We start from the raw sequence: 21,759 nt of genomic DNA, 5'->3' as shown, positions 1-21,759 counted from the left end.
ATGCTACTAGTTCCAAAAGTTGTCATACACAGTACATGCACCCCTGACAAGGATACAGATACTTCATATTCGGAACAGTTGGTTATACGCCCCGATGGCGGACATAGAAAAAGTGTTTCATCACTGTTACCTCTGATCCTTTCGTCTTCCGATTCCCTAGAACAGCGTGGCATGTGCCTCTCCTAGATTGGAGCAGTTAATTTAACATCTCAGAATTTACTCCATTTCACATAAATGCAAGGTGAATACAAAGCTGATTGCGACGATGTACAGTCATCCCAGCCGATCTCATTGCAATAGCCCAGGAGATATGAAGTAATTATGGAAAGATACCAGACCGTGGTTTCGTACCCTTTAGTCCCGACACTTCCAACCCTGGAACTTGAAACCAACTCATACTGCTAGCAGCCTCGCTCAGCAACTCTGCATTCAATCCTCAACAATGCCTCCACCAGCAAGCATGCATGTACTAGTCGGTCGAACTGTCAGCAACCTCCTCATATTAAGTCTTCTCATGATCATACCTCGGTAAGCCTCTGAAGTCGCTGTGCTGACCCAGGTTCAGTGCCTCCTTAGCCCTACTCCCATAGTCACCAGAGCAAGGAGGCAGGGAACGAGAAGCCTATGTATGACATTCGCTGGCAAAGACAATGGTTGCGGTGTGACAGCTCAGGGCATTACCCTACGAACGTTACGAGCATGCAGCTGGCCAACTTTGGCCTTGACCCGTCATCCTGACTGCTAGTTCTGTGCGAGGGTACAGGTCTGCCTTCTGTACCACAATGCAAACAGCTAGGTGGTTCCGCCTTTGAAGCGGATTGCCTGCTCAGAGAGGTGGCTAGGGGTGCCCCTCTGAAGGAAGCTAGAGACCCCAGAAGAGTGCCCCTCTGGGACTTGTTCCTGGTGCTGGATTTCATTCGAAAACAGCCCTTCCTACCATTGGGGACTATTCCTTTTGACATCCTCACCCTCAAGACCACTTTCCTTCTGTGGCTGGCCACAGGCAGTCGTAGAAGTGAGCTGCATGGGCTTAGTGGAATGCCACAAGATCTGGCCTTCCACAGAGATGGTTCCATCACTATTCGTTTCCTTCCAGAGTTTCTGGCTAAGAACCAAGACCCTGAGGTTCCTTCCCCCTCTCCGAGGGTCAGACCTTTGTCTGATATTCTTGCCCAAGATGATGAGGATAGGCACCTGTCCTGTTCGGTGTCTCAAATATTATTGGGATAGGTCTCGCCATAGGCGTTCTTCTCAGAGGTGTCTGCTCATCTCCCTCAATGAGAATTACAAGAAAGACATCGCTGCAGGCACCATTTCCCGCCAGGTTTCCCAAGTCATTCGTAGAGCCTACTCTCATGCACACAGGGATATCAGCTGTCTTCATCCCAGAGCACACGAAGTGCGGGCCATAGCTACTTCTGCTGCTTTCCAGCACTCAGTGCCAACGCAGCATGTCTTGGAGGCAGCCTTCTGGCGGTCTGAGAATCCCTTCATCAACTTCTACCTCAGGAATTTCTGTATGACCAGGGCTGACGGTTCCAAGGGGATTTCCTTTGTCGCGGCTAACACTGCCGTCTCAGTTACAAGGGCTCCCCATATGAACCAGTAGGCGTTGCCCTCCTCCATTTGCTTTAAATTCTGCATCAGTTTGACATGGTACAGTATATGACACCAAAAGGAGGAGTTTGTATTATACTCCATGTTTGGTGTTAAATATACTTACCATGTCAAACTCGAATGCCCGCCCGTCCGTCCCCGCGTCTCCGCCGTGGTTCTCATGGGGCATTTTTGTTCATGGCCACGGAATGATTAAGCGCTTATAGTTTTTAGAGGCGTTTGATTGGCTGAGAGCGGGTGGGCCCGTCTTTTCACTGTTAGCCGCGCGAAATTTGGCCAAGCAGAGCAAACCAATAGGCCTAGTTTGCATCAGTTTGACATGGTAAGTATATTTAACACCAAACATGGAGTATAATACAAACTCCTCCTTTTTGTGACAACAGATTTCTCTGTGTGAAATTAGGGCTGCTCTGCCAAGAGCACTAACCTTTTTTGCGTATTTTTTCTGCCTGCAAAAGGAACTTTTGAATGAACACCATATTGTGTTAGTATTTAGAATATAGTTTGGTTGACTTAATTAAAAATATGGTCTGTTTGAGATACTAAGCAGTGGCATGAAGTTGTGTGCCTTTGTCTCACCAAGAGTTACAGTACTTGTTTTTTAATTCTCTCTGTGTCTTTTGCCTGATTTAGTTTCTGGGTGTATTTAAATGACTTTAACATTGAAAATATTAATATTAATAATGATACTGCTACTACTACTACTATGAAGAAGAAGAAAAAGAAAAAAAAGAGAAGTAGAATGGATACTTTTGTAGCACTCTGTCCAGAAAATTGCTGTAGTTGCTATACCAAACATATAACATTGTATTGAACATAATACATCAATATTACATGGACACACCAAAATGGACCTAGCAATCTATATAATGATGTAAACACAATTCTTACATTCAAACAAGCATACGTTCAGTCATACATATGTACCCACTCCCTCACCCCCCTTACCCCCCCACCCCTCCACCCACGCAAACACACATCTAATGTTTTTACTAGCTGTACATATTTCCATACATTTTTGAAATGGTTTAGAAAGGGTTATACTTGTTCTTATTGCGTTTTCCCCCTAGCATGATGTCATTTATTGTACAATGATATGTTGAAGACATTGTCTGTTGATATTAAACTGCTTGTACATTTCATACCAAACAGATGTTGGTAAGTTTGTTTTCCTGTGTTGTTGATAAGTTGTTTTTTTTATTGGCTGTGTTGTAGCGAGCTGCGAAGGAGAATGCCAAAATACGAGAGACGGAGGAGAAGATCCGCAAGGCCAAGGAAGCCAAGGAGAAGGCTGAGAGGGAGAAGAAGGAGAAGAAGGCCAAGCAGCTTGCTATCCTGGACATGACAACAGGTCTGTGTGTGGGGGGTGGTGGGTGGGTTTGTGTGTTTGTGTGTGTATTTATATGTGTGTGGGGGGGTGGGGGAGGGGGTGGGTCTGTGTGTGTGAGTGTGTGTGTATGTGTGTTTATGTGTGTGTGTGTGTGTTTGCTTGTGTGTATAAGTGTGAGAATGAGAAGAATAGGGTTAAGATCAAGTGCACATGACATAAGAAGTAAGATATGCTACATATTACAAAAATGTTGCTTTACAGTTAACAAGTATTCATGGCATCCTGCCCTGACTTGTAAGTGATACAGAATACTTTATTATCTCCAGTAAGATAAATTGATTTTGTGGTGTTGAATACTGAACCCCATGACCGCCAGGGGAAAACAATAGAAAAATAGTGTTTCAAGTCATCTGGGGAAATAAAACTCTAGATCAAACATGTGAATTTTCAGTCTTCCAGGGTTATTTCTCTTCTTTTCATGGCATTATCAGTGATGGCACTGTGGCCGTGAATCCTACGGGCATGGCAGACAAGGAGTTAAATTTAACAATACTCAGAATTTACATTTATTCACTATAAATGCATAGAAGACATACAATGCTTGAGTGCTGAGCTGATGTACAGGTTTCATACCCATGCCAGATTCTGTGCTATTGGCCCATGGTGGGTATGTTAAGTGAAAGGTAATTTATGGGGATGTTGTTTTAAATGAATACAGAGCAGTGCTTTTAGTACTGTCAGACACAATGGGGGAGCAGGCAGCAACATCAAGAGCCTTCTCTGCAAGGCCAGAATCGCCTTCAGAATGCTGAACAACTTGTGGATACCCTCCAGTACAGCACCAACACCAAGCTCAGAACGTACCAGAATTGTGTTGTCAGCCTTCCACGCGAAAAAAAAACTTCCACAGAATACAGCAAACCTTCTGGTCCAGTACCATTTCCAGTCAACAACTACTTGCCCAGTGCTGTCAAAAGAACGTAGGAGACCATCATCATGAGAAGGCGCTGGAAATGGATTGGACACGTCATGCAAAGGGAGCTAGGTCATGCCACCTGGACAGCCCTTCACTGGACACCAGAAGGTAGACGCGTGAAAGTAAGGCCAAAGAACACCTGGTGCAGAACATTTGAAGAACCCAAGACCCTGAAGCACACCTGATGTACCATTCAGAGACTGGCCCCAAACAGACAAGCGTGGCGGTTCTTTGTTGCTGCACTGCATGCCAGAGGGCATAGTGGGCAGTAAGTAAGTAAGAGCAGTGTTTTTCAGGTTGTGGGGTTTGTGTTGCAGACGAGACCAGGAGTGTGTTGATAAAGTTGTGGTGGTGTTTGTGTTGCAGACAACGACCAGGGGTGTGTTGATAAAGTTGTGGTGGTGTTTGTGTTGCAGACAACGACCAGGAGTGTGTTGATAAAGTTGTAGTGGTGTTTGTGTTGCAGACAACGACCAGGGGTGTGTTGATAAAGTTGTGGTGGTGTTTATATTGCAGACAACGACCAGGAGTGTGTTGATAAAGTTGTGGTGGTGTTTATATTGCAGACAACGACCAGGAGTGTGTTGATAAAGTTGTGGTGGTGTTTGTGTTGCAGACAACGACCAGGGGTGTGTTGATAAAGTTGTGGTGGTGTTTATATTGCAGACAACGACCAGGAGTGTGTTGATAAAGTTGTGGTGGTGTTTATATTGCAGACAACGACCAGGGGTGTGTTGATAAAGTTGTGGTGGTGTTTATATTGCAGACAACGACCAGGAGTGTGTTGATAAAGTTGTAGTGGTGTTTGTGTTGCAGACAACGACCAGGGGTGTGTTGATAAAGTTGTGGTGGTGTTTATATTGCAGACAACGACCAGGAGTGTGTTGATAAAGTTGTAGTGGTGTTTGTGTTGCAGACAACGACCAGGAGTGTGTTGATAAAGTTGTGGTGGTGTTTATATTGCAGACAACGACCAGGGGTGTGTTGATAAGGTGGTGTTTATATTGCAGACAACGACCAGGGGTGTGTTGATAAAGTTGTAGTGGTGTTTGTGTTGCAGACGACGACCAGGGGTGTGTTGATAAAGTTGTGGTGGTGTTTGTGTTGCAGACAACGACCAGGAGTGTGTTGATAAAGTTGTGGTGGTGTTTGTGTTGCAGACGAGACCAGGAGTGTGTTGATAAAGTTGTGGTGGTGTTTACGTTGCAGACAGTGACCAGGAGGGATTGTGTTGATAAAGTTGTGGTGATGTTTATGCTACAGACAATGATCAGGGGTGTGTTGATAAAGTTGTGGTGGTGTTTGTGTTGCAGACGATGACCAGGAGGGAGTGATGGACAACTTGCTAGAGGCCCTGAAGACTGGCTCCGCCTTCAACAGAGAGAAACGAGATGGCAAACAACGCGCGCCTCGCCGGGGAGGTATGTACCCTTTCTCTGCCAAGCACAGTGATTGCAGGTCTGCACTGGATCCATGGGAGACTTGTCTGCATGAAGTTTGGGCTGCTCTCTCCTGGGAGAGTGCGTCGTCAAGGTGCAGCGCAACCTATATACTTTTTCTCTGTTTAGGAGTGTGTTTCAGTATCAGAGTGGGATCTTCTGCAGAATTTTGCTTGGGGCAACCCTTTTGTTACCATGAGGTCAGTTTACATGTGCAGAGTGGATGCTGCACATGGGGTCTCGGTTTGTCGTCTCAACAGAAAGACCAGTACCCAGACCACCACTCAAGGTCTAGTGGAGGGGGTAGTAAAACTCCTGGTCCGTACATGGGACTCAAACTCATGGACACTTGCATTTTAGTCAGGTGCATTGCCACTCGGCCAGTTGTCCACAAACATTGTGTTGTGTGTTGAATTTGATGTCTGTTTTCTTGGGTTTTGTACATGCATAGCTCGCCTTTAATGAACAGTTTTAACCAAGGTGGTGTGTGTATGTATTTGTGTGTTGGGGTAGGGGTGATTTCCTTTTTTTTTCATAATTAAAACAGCAACAGAACTTTAACCCCATGACTGTTGAAATGAGATCAGTGTGACACGAGTATGAAGTGCAGTTACTACTTTCTGTGTGCTTGTCAGTGGTGTCATTGATAAACCCCAAGATGGAGAAGTCTGAAATAGAGAATGGAGACTGACATCCTAACTACTGAGCTCTGTTTTTATCTCATTGAGGCTACAGCCCTTCACTGATGAGCATACTTGTCAGCAGCAGTGAAATGGTTAAAATTACTGTGTGGTTTTTGTGGGTTTCTTGGTCTTTCTGTGTATACAAGTTTTCAAACCTGTCACAGATAAAAAAAAACATCTGTACACTGAATTCACATTCCAGACTCACTGGCATCTAATCATCAGCAACGCTTTATGAAAAGACTGAGGGAAACTTGTAAACTTTCAGCCTTTTTTGACTCACTTGTGCAAACAAAGTGAGTCTATGTTTTAACCCGGTGTTCGGTTGTCTGTGTGTGTGTGTGTGTGTGTGTGTGTGTCCGTGTGTGTGTGTCCGTGGTAAACTTTACCATTGACATTTTCTCTGCAAATACTTTGTCAGTTGACACCAAATTTGGCATAAAAATAGGAAAAATTCAGTTCTTTCCAGTCATCTTGTTTAAAACAATATTGCACCTCTGGGATGGGCACAAAAAAATAAAAAAAGAAGCCTAATTATATGCAGACTGCATTTACTGTTATATTTATATTTTTTGTATTCTCTAAACTTGGCACTTTGATCTCATATTCTGACACTACAACAAGAGCAGTCATTATTATCATTTTTTGTTCAAACGGGAACTTCTTTTGCTAAGCATGGAATTTTTATTTATTTTGCAAACGTTTTGGTGCAGATAGTAAAAAAGGGAAATTACTCTGTAATTAATGCAAGGGGACTTAATTTATCACAAGTGAGTCTTGAAGGCCTTGCCTCTCTTGTTCTTTCTTTCTTTTTCCATGTTCTACAAACAGATGGTGCTGTCCTCAGCTCATGGTAAATCTGAGTTTACAGCAAGCCTGTGTGGGTGGGAGTTTTTTCCTGTTATACAGATTTTTTTTTTTTTATTGGCATTTTGGTGAGTTTAGAATTTTTTTTCTTTAAATACTTTTCCTTGTTTGGGTATAAAGATACTCTTCTTTCTCATGTTTCTTCCACACTGTCGTCCCCTCTGCCTCAAGGCCTTTCATCCTCATGACGATCACATGGTCATGTATTGTGGTGATTATCACCGGATGTGGTAGTACTCTGCCGCAGGAGCAGTTTATTTTACCTTCAGATATTTGAGGAAATAGGTGGATGTCTCACATGGCACTGTTTACCAGACTGCCTGAACGTCCTGTAATACCACTATGTTGATTGTTGAAGGAATGAGTGTGTGGGTGTCACTAGATCCCATTGTCAAACTGCACACTTGAACACAGGCAAGGAAATGACATCACCATCTTTAGAATCGGGCTCCTTTGATTAATGTTGATGAAGGTAACATGACAGCATGACGCTTTGACAGGTCAGGTGTTGCTGCTCTTATCCGTCGACACAGGAGGAAGGTGGCAGAATGGTTAGGACTTTGATCTGCCAATACAGAGTCCATGAGGGTCTGGGTTCAAATCCCGCTCTTGCCCTTTCTCCCAAGTTTGACTGGAAAATCGAACTGAGCGTCTAGTCATTTGGATGAGATAATAAACCAGCAGCCCGTGTGCAGCATGCACTTGGCGTACAGAAAAAGAACCCATGGCTGCGATAGAGTTGTCCTCTGGCAAAATTCTGAAGAAGAAATCCCCTCTGATAGGTGCACAAATATATATATATGCATGCACTCAAAGCCTGACAAAGCACGTTGGGTTATGCTGACGGTCAGGCATCTGCATAGCAGATGTGGTGTAGTGTATATGGATTTGTCTGAACACAGTGATGCCTCCTTCAGAAACTGAAACTGTCAACATATCTCTTTCTTTTTCCAAGTTTACAGCAGTAAACCAATTCAGTACACCAGAATTATTTCTCTGTTGATACTCTATAAGTCCCTGATGTCATATTTGAATCAAATGACTTCAATATTTTCTTGAAGTGTGCTTTACATCTAAAAAGAGAAACTGCGCAGTGAAAATATTTTTCTGGTTCTTCCAGTCTGAGTCCACTTCCATGTGATCATTATTCTGTCAGTTGAAACGTACCAGTCTGCAGCTTACGTTCTGTAGCAGTTCTTTGGCACCGGCTGACAACGTCTGGAACACCAGAAAGAAATGTATGAAGTGTTGATTGAAGATAAACATAACGTGAACATCAGTGACAACAATTCTGTGCAGCCCACACTGATGAAGCAGAACATGTCATGGGTGACTATGAAACCTTTGGGGTTGCCGTCTGTGTGAATGCACACAACTCTTGATGTGTCCACAGGCATTTGGAACACTTTAATGCTATTCTGCTAAATCACAACAGTGATAAAATGTGCATGTATGTGCAAGAACTGAACATTACGAAACAAAGTGCACACTTTTTCTTGTGTGATCACATGAACATGTGCTTTATGACAGCACTGAAATTTGTGTAAATTACACAACAATCCACATTTGGTTGAAATGATAAATCGAGGTCCTTTGTGTAGCTTGCACAGTGCACACACTAGAGAACCCACAGCAACAAGAGAGGTTCCTAGAAAAATTCTGTTGAAAAATCCTCTTTAATAGAAAAACAAATACATTTTCAGTCAGAAAACAACAACAACAGCGAAAAGTTGTGCTGCACTGCAGTGACATGCTGTCTCCAGGGTGAGCAGCCCAAACTTCACTGAGAGAAATCTGTTGTGACAAAAAGGAACCCACAATACAATACAATACAATACAATACAATACAGTACAGTACAATACAACACAATACAGTACAATACAATACAGTACAATACAATACAGTACAATTTCACAACCAGTTCATTTATAGGCTCAGTGCACTAGTACTAAAAGCCCACAATTTGTGAGATCACAAGGAGTGCTGTCATGTTCTAACGATGAGTACTGAAGGCACTGCCTAACACACACAGGGTTTGCTGTGGTGCTACACTCACCTGTCAACACCCCCCTCCTCCCCCTCACCCCCATCACCCATCCCGTCACCTCTTCCCTCTGATAGTACAGCAGGGTCAGTTATTATTCTGCTGTGTGTATAATGTTGATGCAAGAGCAATTTGTTGTTCCTGAGATATTTGGGAAAACAGTGTGGATAACTGAAAATTACATTGTTTTCTTATCATTTGTCCCCCCCCCCCACCCCCTCCTCTCCCTCCCCCTTCCCATATCCACAAGATTGATCATTTCATGTCAAACAGTGATTCGTTATGTGGGTTATCTTGGAGTATGTTATTATTCTGGAATGCTTACGCAAGAGCAAGATTATTAGAAGTGTTGTTAATTCTGATTACACTTATTCAGGAACATAATCTGTATGTGTGTTACTTTTGCAGAATACTGGTACAATGGCCTGATTGTTGGCTGTGTTACTATTACAGTTGTTATTATGTTATTGTTGTGTACAAAGACAAGAGCATTGTCATGAGATGTCTTACTGTGATGTGCTGATACAAGAGCGGTTTGATTTCCCTTGGCTATCTGGGGAGAACAGGTCGGAAGCCAGATCTGGCTTATTCATGGAGGAGCCGCAATGACAGCTCTTCATCTTTTGCCTAGGTGACATTGCCTGCTGGTGTCTGCTTGTGTCGGCTGCTGTCGTGTTGTGTGTGTTGGTATCGTGCAGTTCTGTGGAAATCAGCATTGTTATGTTCTGCTGACTTTGCTGTTGTGAGTATTGGTATTGTGCATGGTGATAGTCTGTTGTGTACCACAATGACTGTTTGCACTAGAATTTGATCATAGTGGAGAGTGTCTTGTCTTTCTCGGCCAGGAGGGTTTTAGGACCGTCAGTGTTGGTATTGACCACAAAAGCCAACTAGCCCCCAAGGCTGCAGCAGTAAGAGCCAGTGCAATCTTGCCGTGTAGTTTGAGAGTTGTAGTCCTTCACAAAAGACTAAGCTGTAAATGATTTCCCACTGCAGTGGAAAAACTATTGTCCATACAGCTTTCACTTTGCTGTTTGCCTAACTGTAAGCTTAAGTCTGTTTCTGAAAGAAGGCATGCACTGAGCCAGTATTGTGCAGTTCTGTGGAGATATGGCATTGTAATGTTCTACTGACTGACTGTGTTGGTATTGTGCAGTTCTGTGGAGATTTGGCATTGTAATGTTCTGCTGACTGTTGTGTGTGTTGGTATTGTGCAGTTCTGTGGAGATTTGGCATTGTAATGTTCTGCTGACTGTTGTGTGTGTTGGTATTGTGCAGTTCTGTGGAGATTTGGCATTGTCATGTTCTACTGACTGGTGTGTGTGTTGGTGTTGCTCTTTTTTTCCCCCCCAAGCATTTGTTAACCCTTTCAGCCCTTTAAGGTCTTCTGCCTGTGCAATCCTCCCAGCCTGGCATGTTTTGGCCTCTCTGCATCAACAGAAGGGGTGCTTCACTTCAGGCACAGATTTATAGCAACCACTCCACCAATAGCTACCAAACATCACTTAATGACTGAAATATAATTTGGACACAAATTGCTGAAGTCTCAAGACTTGTCAGGTTGTCAGGTTCTGACGATGTTGAAGGTTGGCGCTGTCTTCTTGATTCAAATGTCCGCCACTTTGTCTAGACTGGTCACTAATTTCATCTCCTTCACTTTCCCAAGAATTATTGGATAAATTAGAAGACAATTCATCATTATCCAGGTTGAATTCGCTGCAATTGTCCATCATAGTTTCATTGAGCACTTACTGAACAGTAAGCCTGTGATGTTTTACAATTTTGATGCAGAAAACGGGATAAAAAAAACACACTAATTGTTCCCATTTTTTTAGTGAAACTATGCGTGCCAGTGAGGAAGGAAGTGGAGTTACTACCCTTACCTAGCAGTTTAATGCATGATGAGGAGCTGACAAACCAGTTTAAATGTGTTTCTTCGCCCGCGTATCAGGCAGGCTCAGGCGGAGAACGGCGATCAGCGCTGCATGCATCTCAGGCAGGCGCAGTGTTGAATGATTTATGGCATTTTCTGGCAGCTTGCATGATTACATTGTTGTCGATAGTGGTGTACAGAGTGCATGCCTTTGTTCTGTTGTTACAGTTGTTGGGGAACCACTGGTGTTGTGTAATGTCTTTTCTGTTACTTACCATCTATTTACTATCTTGCATTTGTAGGATGAGTGAATATTGTGTGTGTGTGTGTGTGTGTGTGTGTGTGTGTGTGTGTGTGTGTACATAAACTAGAGTTAGAGTGGTTTGATTTTGTGCTGGGTTATGTATGTGAGTTGTGATTTTAGTGTTGAAATGCATGTTTCACACATCACATTTTACATTGTATAGTACAGTTGAGCATGTTTTACATGGAAAGAGCAATAAGAATTAGATTATTATTGTTTTTAGTATTAAAAAAAAAAGAAATGATTATTTATTAATATATTTATTACTATAGAACTGAGTGGCAGTGCTGATAAAGTTGCTCTTGTGTATGACTTGTGTGTGTTGTTTTCAAAGATTAATTTTGCCAAACCAAAATATTGTACTCACTCAGTGACTAGTATGTGGTTAACATTATTCCTCATAGAAACATAATTAAAGTGTTTGAATATGTGCTTACATTTTGACTGGCCTGAACAGAGAATGTTGCTGATTTAACACAAGAGACATCCTGGTGGACGTCAGATTTCTATGTATCTGGACTGTGTCACATGTGCATGCCTTGTTGTTGGTAATGAAGTTACAATGTGTGCGCTAACTAAACCAGCAAGCCCACTGGGGTCCACATCGGTTGAGGGGAGAGCATGAGGCCTGTTGAGAACTAAGTGGTCACCAACATGAAGAAAGATTACCAACACTGCTGTTATGCTTTCCCAGAGCGATCATCTTGTCAAGGTGTTCACTGTGCTGCACGGATTCAGGCACATGACGATGGAGGGTAGTGTCTGTGAACCTTTGTGTGGTTTCTCCCACATGGCAGTGTCCAGTCACTGAACGTACCAGGAGAAAAGGAGAGAGAGAGAAATGTGAATATGTGAATCATTTCAGCCAGGTTATGAAAGTCTCGTGCTGATTATTTCAAAGTGCTGTTGATCATCTCATACACAAGGTCAATACCTCAAAACCGTGTCAAGTTGTGGATTCATGCATCTTAGACACTTACCCAGAACTGATCACTGGAACTTGTACACATTTTTCTCTGGCGAAGTATTTGATAGAAAACATAAAGAATCTGTTTGTGGAGAACAAATGCGTAAATGAAAAGAAAGAATACACGATGATATTGTTGAATATTTTCAAAGGACACGGACATCAGAATATTGTGAATAGTGAGAACAGGGATGTCGCATCTATCATGTTTATTTCAGTTGTAAGTAAGTGTAGGTGTAAAGTTTAGGTGCATGCATGGATACACAGGTTTTGATATCATTTTACACTAGAACACTTCCAACAGTGACAGGAGACTTTTCACTTCATTAAACTCATCATATATCACCAGTGTTAACGGAAGGCGTTATGAGACTTTGCACCTCATTGAATAAATCACATATCACCAGTGTTAACGGAAGGCGTTATGAGACTTTGCACTTCATTGAACACATAATGCATCAGCATGTTAATGGAAGGCATTTTTGAGACTTTGCACTTCATTGAACACATCACATATGAAGACATTGCACTTCACTGAACACACCACACATCACCAGTGCTAACAGAAGGCCTTCTCCCTTTCCAGCGGACAGACGGCTGCAGCTGACCAGGACGCGGTCTCGCCAGGACCTGATGACCAATACGACAGGCTCTGCGGTGGTGGACATTGTGGTGGACGACGCTGACCAGACCAGCAGTGCTGTGGTTCCACCCCCGAAGGAGAGGGTGCGACGGCCGCCCAAGAAACAGGACGTCATGTCTGAAGCAGCGGCTCAGTTACTGTCGGAAAACCCTTGAGAGGGAAGAAGGGGTGATGATGGGGGGATGATTTCAGTGTTCTGGCTGTGGTGTTCTGCTGCTGGAGAGGGATCTTCTTGTGAGTCGGTCGTGTTGCTGGCTGGCTGGCTGACTGACTGACATGTCTGCAGTTTGTGATTGTTGAGCTTCTGGTTTTTTTGTTTTGTTGTTTTTTTCTTTTTTGTTTCTTGAATGATGAGGAGGCTGTTTGAGATTGATCTCATGCTTTTTTTTTGTGCGTGTGGAAGCCTTTGTTTGTGTGCGTGAGTGTCAGAGAGAGAGAGGGAAAGAGTGAGACTGTGTGTGTGTGATTGTGTGTGTGTGTGTGTGTGAGCGAGAGAGAGAGGGAGAGAGAGAGAGAGTGTGTGTTTGTGTGTGCATGCATGTGTGTGTGTGCATGCGTTTTAGAAAGAGGGAGAGAGTGCAACCTTACGATGCCTTGATTACTGGCTGGGCAATAACAGCATGATTGACAGGTCAGACGTGAAAGCCTTTTTTTCCCCCTGTTTTTTGTTTGTATTTGTGTGTTTGTTTTTGGATTGGATTGTGCGGATTATGGATCCAGTGTGTTTAGTCCGCAAACACTTGTCCTGACCTGAAATAGATGGATCCTTCCTTCTGCCATATGACCTGTAAAGGCACTGAATAGAAATAGTCCAGTGTTTTGTTTTACTGTGGTCTTACATGTGTTGGTTCTGGTGTTACTGGATGGGTTTAATGGATGTTCAATGCCTGGACTGAAGTTCGTTTCATGCTGTTGAAGAATCATGTGTGAGTGAAAAACTTTCAATAGTCTTTCCCTGCTGTCATTGCCAGTTTCTCACACACACAAAGATTTGCATGAATTTTAGAAAAAAAATTGTAACGCTTGCTTAGACTTTCTTTTATGTGCGTGTGTATGCTTGAAATTTTATTTTATTTTTTTTTCTTCTTTTTATTATTTTGTTTTATATATCTTAATTTTTTTTTAATCATGTATGTCTCAGGCAATTGATGGTTGGTGAGAATGTTCAAGTTCAGATTGACATAACCTTCTTGATTTTAGAGAAAAATTTGAAATTGAAAGAGATTCTCATATATTCTGTTGGTTTTAAAAAAAAATTTATTTAAAGGGTTTTATTTGCTTACTTCATGTGTATTGCTTTTTTCTTCTGTTGTTGTCTTTGATGAATCACGTACCTGTGGGACCATCAGTTTGCGTTAATGTCTGGTTCCTGCTCTGTGATCATTACTGACACTTTGGAAACTTTCAATATGTCAAGTGAACATGACGAATGTAAAAGGTTGGAAACTTACAGTGCGTCAAATGAACATGACAAGGTTGGAAACTTACAGTGGGTCAGATGAATGTGACGAATGTAAAAGGTTGGAAACTTACAGTGCATCAAATGAACATGAAAAGGTTGGAAACTTACAGTGGGTCAGATGAATGTGACGAATGTAAAAGGTAGGAAACTTACATTTTGTCAAATGAACGTAAAAGGTTGAAAACTTAGTGTGTCAAATGAACATGAAAAGGTTGAAAACTTCACAGTATATCAAATGAACATGAAAGGTTGAAAACTTATAGTATAACAAATGAAAGAGGGTTTTAATCTGAGCTATTTTTTAAATTTGCAAACAGGGTATGTTTTATATGTGAAGCTAAGAATTGATCACCATTTTTTTAGGAGTTTTAACTTGAGCTGCATTATTTTTTTACTGACTCTAAAGGAGGCAGGTTTGCTTTTAAATTGACGCTGACAGATCAAGGAACATAACTACTATCCAGCATCCCTGATTCCAGTTAAGAAACTGTTGGATGACTGTGGGTTAATAAAACCAGTCAGCTACATAGACTGGAGGATCTGGGTGACAGGGAAGTGTTGTTACTAGATCTTATATGAATTGAAAGATCTTGTATAAATTAATCTTTTCATACACATCAATACATAGTCTAAACTCTCCTGTTAGATTCTTAAATGCAGCTTGAGTGTTGGAAGTGACAAATGTATGAATATATGTATATTTTATGTCTAGTTGCTTTGAACTATTTGGCTTTGAGGAGCAACAGATGAAGAATTTTGTTACATTCCACATGCTATGTGCTTTCAAGTTGTGTAAAATCATGTTCTGTATGCTGTGGCACAGCTGAATGGGAATGTTGTATTTCCATGCGTTATGTGATTGCTTTTTGTGTAAACTCATCCAAATCTCTATGTTAAGGCACATCTATTTACAATTTTGTCACATTCCTTGTGATATTGTTCGCTCTCTTGTTTTGGAAAATCTTCAAATTCCATGCCTTAAGGTGCAGCCGAATATGAATGTTGTCACATTCTGTTCATTGTGTGCTTGTGTAAAATTATCAGATTCCATTATGTTTCACATTCCATATGATGTGTGCTTGTGTAAAATTCTGTTTGTTATGATCCGGTTTCTTGAGCTGTGTATACTGACTTATTGTGTTCAAGTTTAACATTCAGTTTTTTTGTGTGTGGGTGTGTGTGTGTTTTCTTTCTTGTTTCTTTAAATGGTGCAGCAATCTTGCTATTACCTTCTGCACATTGATTCATTCCAGCATTTGTTTTTTAAAGTTCTTTTTTTTTTTTTTATAGAAACACAACCAACAAATGTATCTTCATAAACTATTGAGACATTAATATATATATATATTTTTTTTTCTTCCAAGTAATCAGGAGTTGATACTGTTAATGTACTGGACGGGTTAAATATTGATATTGATATGTTGATATACTGCAGTATTTGTCAAGTGAGTTTGGCTTTTTGATTTTTAGTGTCAGACAAGCACGAAACCAAACAACTCAAAGATAGTTAGTGGTCACAGACTCGGCTTTTATCAGTGCTGGCTTTCCATTGCACCGCGATGGACAGGAGTTTTCATTCCATCGTTTGACAGAATTCATGTGAAACCACTTGGCAGACAGACAATTCATGTGGAAGTCAGTGAGTTTTGTGTTTGAGTTTCGTTTTCAGATCTTCTTGAAGGTCTTTGTGTGGAAATTCGCTGCTGTAAATTTCCTCTTTTCTGTCGCTCTCTTTTGTTTTCTTCCAGATTTCCCTCATTTCTTTCTGTTGTCCTTTGCCTTTCTTTTCTTTTTTCCGGCTGCTTCATCTGTCTTTTCCCAAATCTTCCCCTTCGAGATGCTTGCCACACTATTCTACTTGCTAATGTTCTTTTTTTTTTCTTCTTTATTTTCCACAAGTGTCAAAATTGGCAGTCCCTTTTGTAGATCTCCATGCAGACAGTGGAATCGTCAGCACACTGTTGTATGGGTGTGTGGGGGGTGGGGGTGGGGGTGGGGGGGGGGGGGGGGGGCTGTTGTATGGAAGGAGAGGAAGAGAAGAACTGTGCATTGAGATTGTAAACCCTGAACTGGGCATCGGCTGTTTTGTTCTTCAGTGTTGTTATGTCACAGTGACAATTTTGTTGTTGTTGTCACTCATCTTTTGTGCACTGAGTGTTTTTCTTATTGGTTGGTGACACTGTTGTACCCTGGAGGGATGAGTTAGCAGGGTGGCTGTCAGATCAGACATGTTGGTGACACTGTTGTACCCTGGAGGGATGAGTTAGCAGGATGGCTGTCAGATCAGACATGTTGGTGACACTGTTGTACCCTGGAGGGATGAGTTAGCAGGGTGGCTGTCAGATCAGACATGTTGGTGACACTGTTGTACCCTGGAGGGATGAGTTAGCAGGATGGCTGTCAGATCAGACATGTTGGTGACACTGTTGTACCCTGGAGGGATGAGTTAGCAGGATGGCTGTCAGATCAGACATGTTGGTGACACTGTCGTACCCTGGAGGGATGAGTTTAGCAGGGTGGCTGTCAGATCAGACATGTTGGTGACACTGTTGTACCCTGGAGGGATGAGTTAGCAGGATGGCTGTCAGATCAGACATGTTGGTGACACTGTCGTACCCTGGAGGGATGAGTTTAGCAGGGTGGCTGTCAGATCAGACATGTTGGTGACACTGTTGTACCCTGGAGGGATGAGTTTAGCAGGGTGGCTGTCAGATCAGACATGTTGGTGACACTGTTGTACCCTGGAGGGATGAGTTCAGCAGGATGGCTGTCAGATCAGACATGTTGGTGACACTGTTGTACCCTGGAGGGATGAGTTCCGCAGGGTGGCTGTCAGATCAGACATGTTGGTGACACTGTTGTTCCCTGGAGGGATGAGTTAGCAGGATGGCTGTCAGATCAGACATGTTGGTGACACTGTTGTACCCTGGAGGGATGAGTTCAGCAGGGTGGCTGTCAGATCAGGCATGTTGGTGACACTGTTGTACCCTGGAGGGATGTTAGCAGGGTGGCTGTCAGATCAGACATGTTGGTGACACTGTTGTACCCTGGAGGGATGTTAGCAGGGTGGCTGTCAGATCAGGCATGTTGGTGACACTGTTGTACCCTGGAGAGATGAGTTAGCAGGATGGCTGTCAGATCAGACATGTTTGTGACACTGTTGTACCCTGGAGGGATGAGTTCAGCAGGGTGGCTGTCAGATCAGGCATGTTGGTGACACTGTTGTACCCTGGAGGGATGAGTTAGCAGGGTGGCTGTCAGATCAGACATGTTGGTGACACTGTTGTACCCTGGAGGGATGAGTTCAGCAGGGTGGCTGTCAGATCAGGCATGTTGGTGACACTGTTGTACCCTGGAGGGATGAGTTAGCAGGATGGCTGTCAGATCAGACATGTTGGTGACACTGTCGTACCCTGGAGGGATGAGTAAGCAGGATGGCTGTCAGATCAGACATGTTGGTGACACTGTCGTACCCTGGAGGGATGAGTAAGCAGGATGGCTGTCAGATCAGACATGTTGGTGACACTGTTGTACCCTGGAGGGATGAGTTAGCAGGGTGGCTGTCAGATCAGACATGTTGGTGACACTGTTGTACCCTGGAGGGATGAGTAAGCAGGATGGCTGTCAGATCAGACATGTTGGTGACACTGTTGTACCCTGGAGGGATGAGTAAGCAGGATGGCTGTCAGATCAGACATGTTGGTGACACTGTCGTACCCTGGAGGGATGAGTTCAGCAGGGTGGCTGTCAGATCAGACATGTTGGTGACACTGTTGTACCCTGGAGGGATGAGTTCAGCAGGGTGGCTGTCAGATCAGACATGTTGGTGACACTGTTGTACCCTGGAGGGATGAGTTAGCAGGATGGCTGTCAGATCAGACATGTTGGTGACACTGTTGTACCCTGGAGGGATGAGTTCAGCAGGGTGGCTGTCAGATCAGGCATGTTGGTGACACTGTTGTACCCTGGAGGGATGAGTTAGCAGGGTGGCTGTCAGATCAGGCATGTTGGTGACACTGTTGTACCCTGGAGGGATGAGTTAGCAGGGTGGCTGTCAGATCAGACATGTTGGTGACACTGTTGTACCCTGGAGGGATGAGTTAGCAGGGTGGCTGTCAGATCAGGCATGTTGGTGACACTGTTGTACCCTGGAGAGATGAGTTAGCAGGATGGCTGTCAGATCAGACATGTTGGTGACACTGTTGTACCCTGGAGGGATGAGTTCAGCAGGATGGCTGTCAGATCAGACATGTTGGTGACACTGTTGTACCCTGGAGGGATGAGTAAGCAGGATGGCTGTCAGATCAGACATGTTGGTGACACTGTTGTACCCTGGAGGGATGAGTTAGCAGGATGGCTGTCAGATCAGACATGTTGGTGACACTGTTGTACCCTGGAGGGATGAGTTAGCAGGGTGGCTGTCAGATCAGACATGTTGGTGACACTGTTGTTCCCTGGAGGGATGAGTTAGCAGGGTGGCTGTCAGATCAGACATGTTGGTGACACTGTTGTACCCTGGAGGGATGAGTTCAGCAGGGTGGCTGTCAGATCAGACATGTTGGTGACACTGTTGTACCCTGGAGGGATGAGTTCAGCAGGGTGGCTGTCAGATCAGACATGTTGGTGACACTGTTGTACCCTGGAGGGATGAGTTCAGCAGGGTGGCTGTCAGATCAGACATGTTGGTGACACTGTTGTACCCTGGAGGGATGAGTTAGCAGGGTGGCTGTCAGATCAGACATGTTGGTGACACTGTTGTACCCTGGAGGGATGAGTTAGCAGGGTGGCTGTCAGATCAGGCACGTTGTAGTTTGTTTTATTTCTGTATTACTTTTTTTTTTTTTTTTTTGTCACACAAGATTTTTCTGTGTGAAATTCAGGCTGCTCACACTGAGGAGAGCATGTTGCCATCCATTTTACCTCTTCTTTTTTTTTTTGTCTTCAAGTGTATTTCTGTTACTGTCAAAGTGGAATTTTCCACATAATTTTGACAGGGACAGTGCTTTTATTGACATTTTTGACAGGGACAATCCTTTTATTGCCATGGGTTCTTTTACATGCATTTAGAAAGTGGGGAAGTTGATTGAGCTTGATTGACAGCAACATGTGTCTTTTTCTGCCACCTTTTCTGGACGTGTTTGTTGTAAGGTTTGCACTGGATTGCACTTGCAAGTGAAGATCCCTCATTTGATGAAAGCTCTGTGATAGAACCCAAAGACATATGATATTAAATGCTCACTACATATAGCTGTAGGATCAAAACATTCCACTTGCATCCAGGTCTGAGGTTCTATACTGTGTGATGAGTTGAGGTGTAGATTCCTCCATTCTCCTGTTCAGCCTGCATGGACACCTTGCTTCTGCTCTTGATCACACACATGTTGACGATAAAACCACCACACATTGTATACTTTGTATACTGATATAGATACATAAAAATGTCTTGAACATCTCACTCATAAAATTGAAAACAGTTGCTAAACACAAGCTGTAGAATAAAGGGTAGAAAAAAAACAACCAACCATCCAGACAGATGTTTCATATGAAGCCTAGCTGGCAGAAAGTGTAGGTTGGAACAGATAGAGAACAAGGACTGTACAGAATGCAGAAAGTTATGATTTTACCTCAGCTCTTATTCTACCATTGTAATTCAGGAAAGCCACAGTTTACCAAGGAGGATACTCAGATGCTGTCAGTGACAGCAGGAAGACTGTGGACACTGTGTACATGCTCCTCAGTCTGCCCTGTGACTGTGTTATTTCTCTTCCTGGTCCTGCTGTTGATCTGGGGTGTCGGCTGTTTATTTTGGCCCTTACAGACATCAGAACTGTGAAGAGAATATTTTGCCAGACTGAGATTTTCTGTCAAAGCTCATCATGATACACATATATACTCTCAGTATATGTTGCTATACTTCAGTATACATTTATATCCAGATGATTGTAAACAGATGGTACATTGGTATGGTATGAACTTTGTGTAGTCAGTGGAAGATAATTTGAAGTGAAAGCCAGAGGCGTTTGGTTTGCTCCAGTGTGCTTGATTTATTTGATACAGTTTTTGAAGGTGGATCACTAGAATTTGAGAGGGGGGTGACGTTAACTGCATTCTGTAAGTTGAAAAGAAGACCGGATTTCCTTTTGAGATCTTGTTTATTGTGTTACGGCATTTAAATTCTGCACTGTTATGGTTGATGTTGATGTGGTAAAATGAAGCTGCCGCTAATTGATGTGGACATATGGGATTGATGTGATGTGATACCGTAATGATTCCATATAGTTCAAGGTTTGTTGTGCCTGTATTTATGTGTCACTGAGGCCAGAAATGTTCAGTTCAGAGCTGCAAACAAACACATCACCATCTGCTCCCACAAGGGCCCAGGACTTTAAGGCATTGCTTAGCGTGTCCCATAAGCATGCACTTAGTGTAAACTGCCTTGTACATGGCCACCCCATCTTTACACAAACGTCACCTTGAACCCTGTCGTTCTGCTGTTGTGTGCTCTGTGAGTCAGATAGTGAACTGACATGAGGGGACAGTTTTTCACTTCAGCCTTTGGAAGATATCAGTGGTAACTTAATGACTACTCTGTTTTTGAGGAGATGATAAGTCTGGGGCTTTTGCTTGGCATGTGCTTTGCTTATTGTAAGTTATATGGGCAAGAATCTGTGGCAGTGAAAGCTTTGCCAGGTTTAAAAAAAAAAAAAGGATTTTGGTTGATAAATGAACCTCTCCGTCCTGAGCTGAGACTGAGCTATGGTACTGGACAGTTTTAGTTTGGCTGTATTTACAGAATCATGCTTTGCAAATTTGTCAGCTTGCTTTTGAAAGCTTTGAGAATAGGGCCTTTTAGAAGCTTTGATAATAGGGCCTTTTTGATGCTTTGTGAAGAGGGCCTTTTAGAAACTTTAAGAACAGGGCCTTTTAGAAGCTTTGCGAACAGGGCCTTTTTAAAGATATTTACAAGTATTTTAACAGAGAGTGCTTTTGTCTTTGTGAGTATTTGTACTCAGTGTTATGTGGAATACAAACCCCGTCCCTCAGTGTTCTGATAGAATATAGAGCACTGTTTTTAGTTTTTAGCTTTTGCGTTTTGTGTTTTATGGACTATGAGCAGAACACTGTCCGTCCTTATACATGAATGGTCTGGTTGATGTGTGAGTCAGAATGCGTGTCACTGCACATCGCTTTAGGTTTCCACTGCTGCTGTTTTTGTTCTTCGTTGAACATTTGTGCTATCAGCTCTTTCCCTGCCAATACAGTTTGTGCATTGTGCTTTTACATTGCAGCACATCTGTGCACGTGAGCTTGTCCATGTGTGTGCATGATGGGTATCCGCTAGTCGCTTCTTTGCCAGCCACAAACCCATTGACAAAGGTGAACTTGTTACACTGTAGCAAATGAGCTAGAGTTTTGTTTGGTGCAGGATAAAAGTTTATGGGTTGTTATTATTGTGATTTTAATTTCTTCTCTTTTTTTTTTCTTCTCTTTAATCTTGTTAATGATTTAATCCGAAAGACTGTTATCTGACAACTTCAAATATTGTAAGACCG

At 42.8% G+C, this 21,759-nt stretch overlaps 1 protein-coding gene across 1 annotated transcript in view; it reads left to right on the top strand.

Annotated features, from left to right (window-relative positions):
- The window catches only part of LOC143298860 (protein diaphanous homolog 2-like), a 58,432-nt gene extending 42,264 nt beyond the window's left edge, over positions 1–16,168 (top strand). Inside the window, exons 23-25 of the mRNA XM_076611860.1 lie at positions 2,833–2,968; positions 5,237–5,344; positions 12,688–16,168. Of these exons, the coding sequence (XP_076467975.1) occupies positions 2,833–2,968; positions 5,237–5,344; positions 12,688–12,899 (456 nt within the window). The 3' untranslated portion in view covers positions 12,900–16,168. The remainder of the gene's footprint in view (positions 1–2,832; positions 2,969–5,236; positions 5,345–12,687) is intronic.
- The last annotated feature ends 5,591 nt before the right edge of the window (positions 16,169–21,759 follow it).

This window comes from Babylonia areolata, chromosome 24 (assembly GCF_041734735.1).
Source record: "Babylonia areolata isolate BAREFJ2019XMU chromosome 24, ASM4173473v1, whole genome shotgun sequence".
Lineage (NCBI taxonomy): Eukaryota > Metazoa > Mollusca > Gastropoda > Neogastropoda > Buccinidae > Babylonia > Babylonia areolata.
The sequence above is the reverse complement of the archived record's forward strand: the minus strand, read 5'-3'. Positions and strand labels throughout refer to the sequence as shown.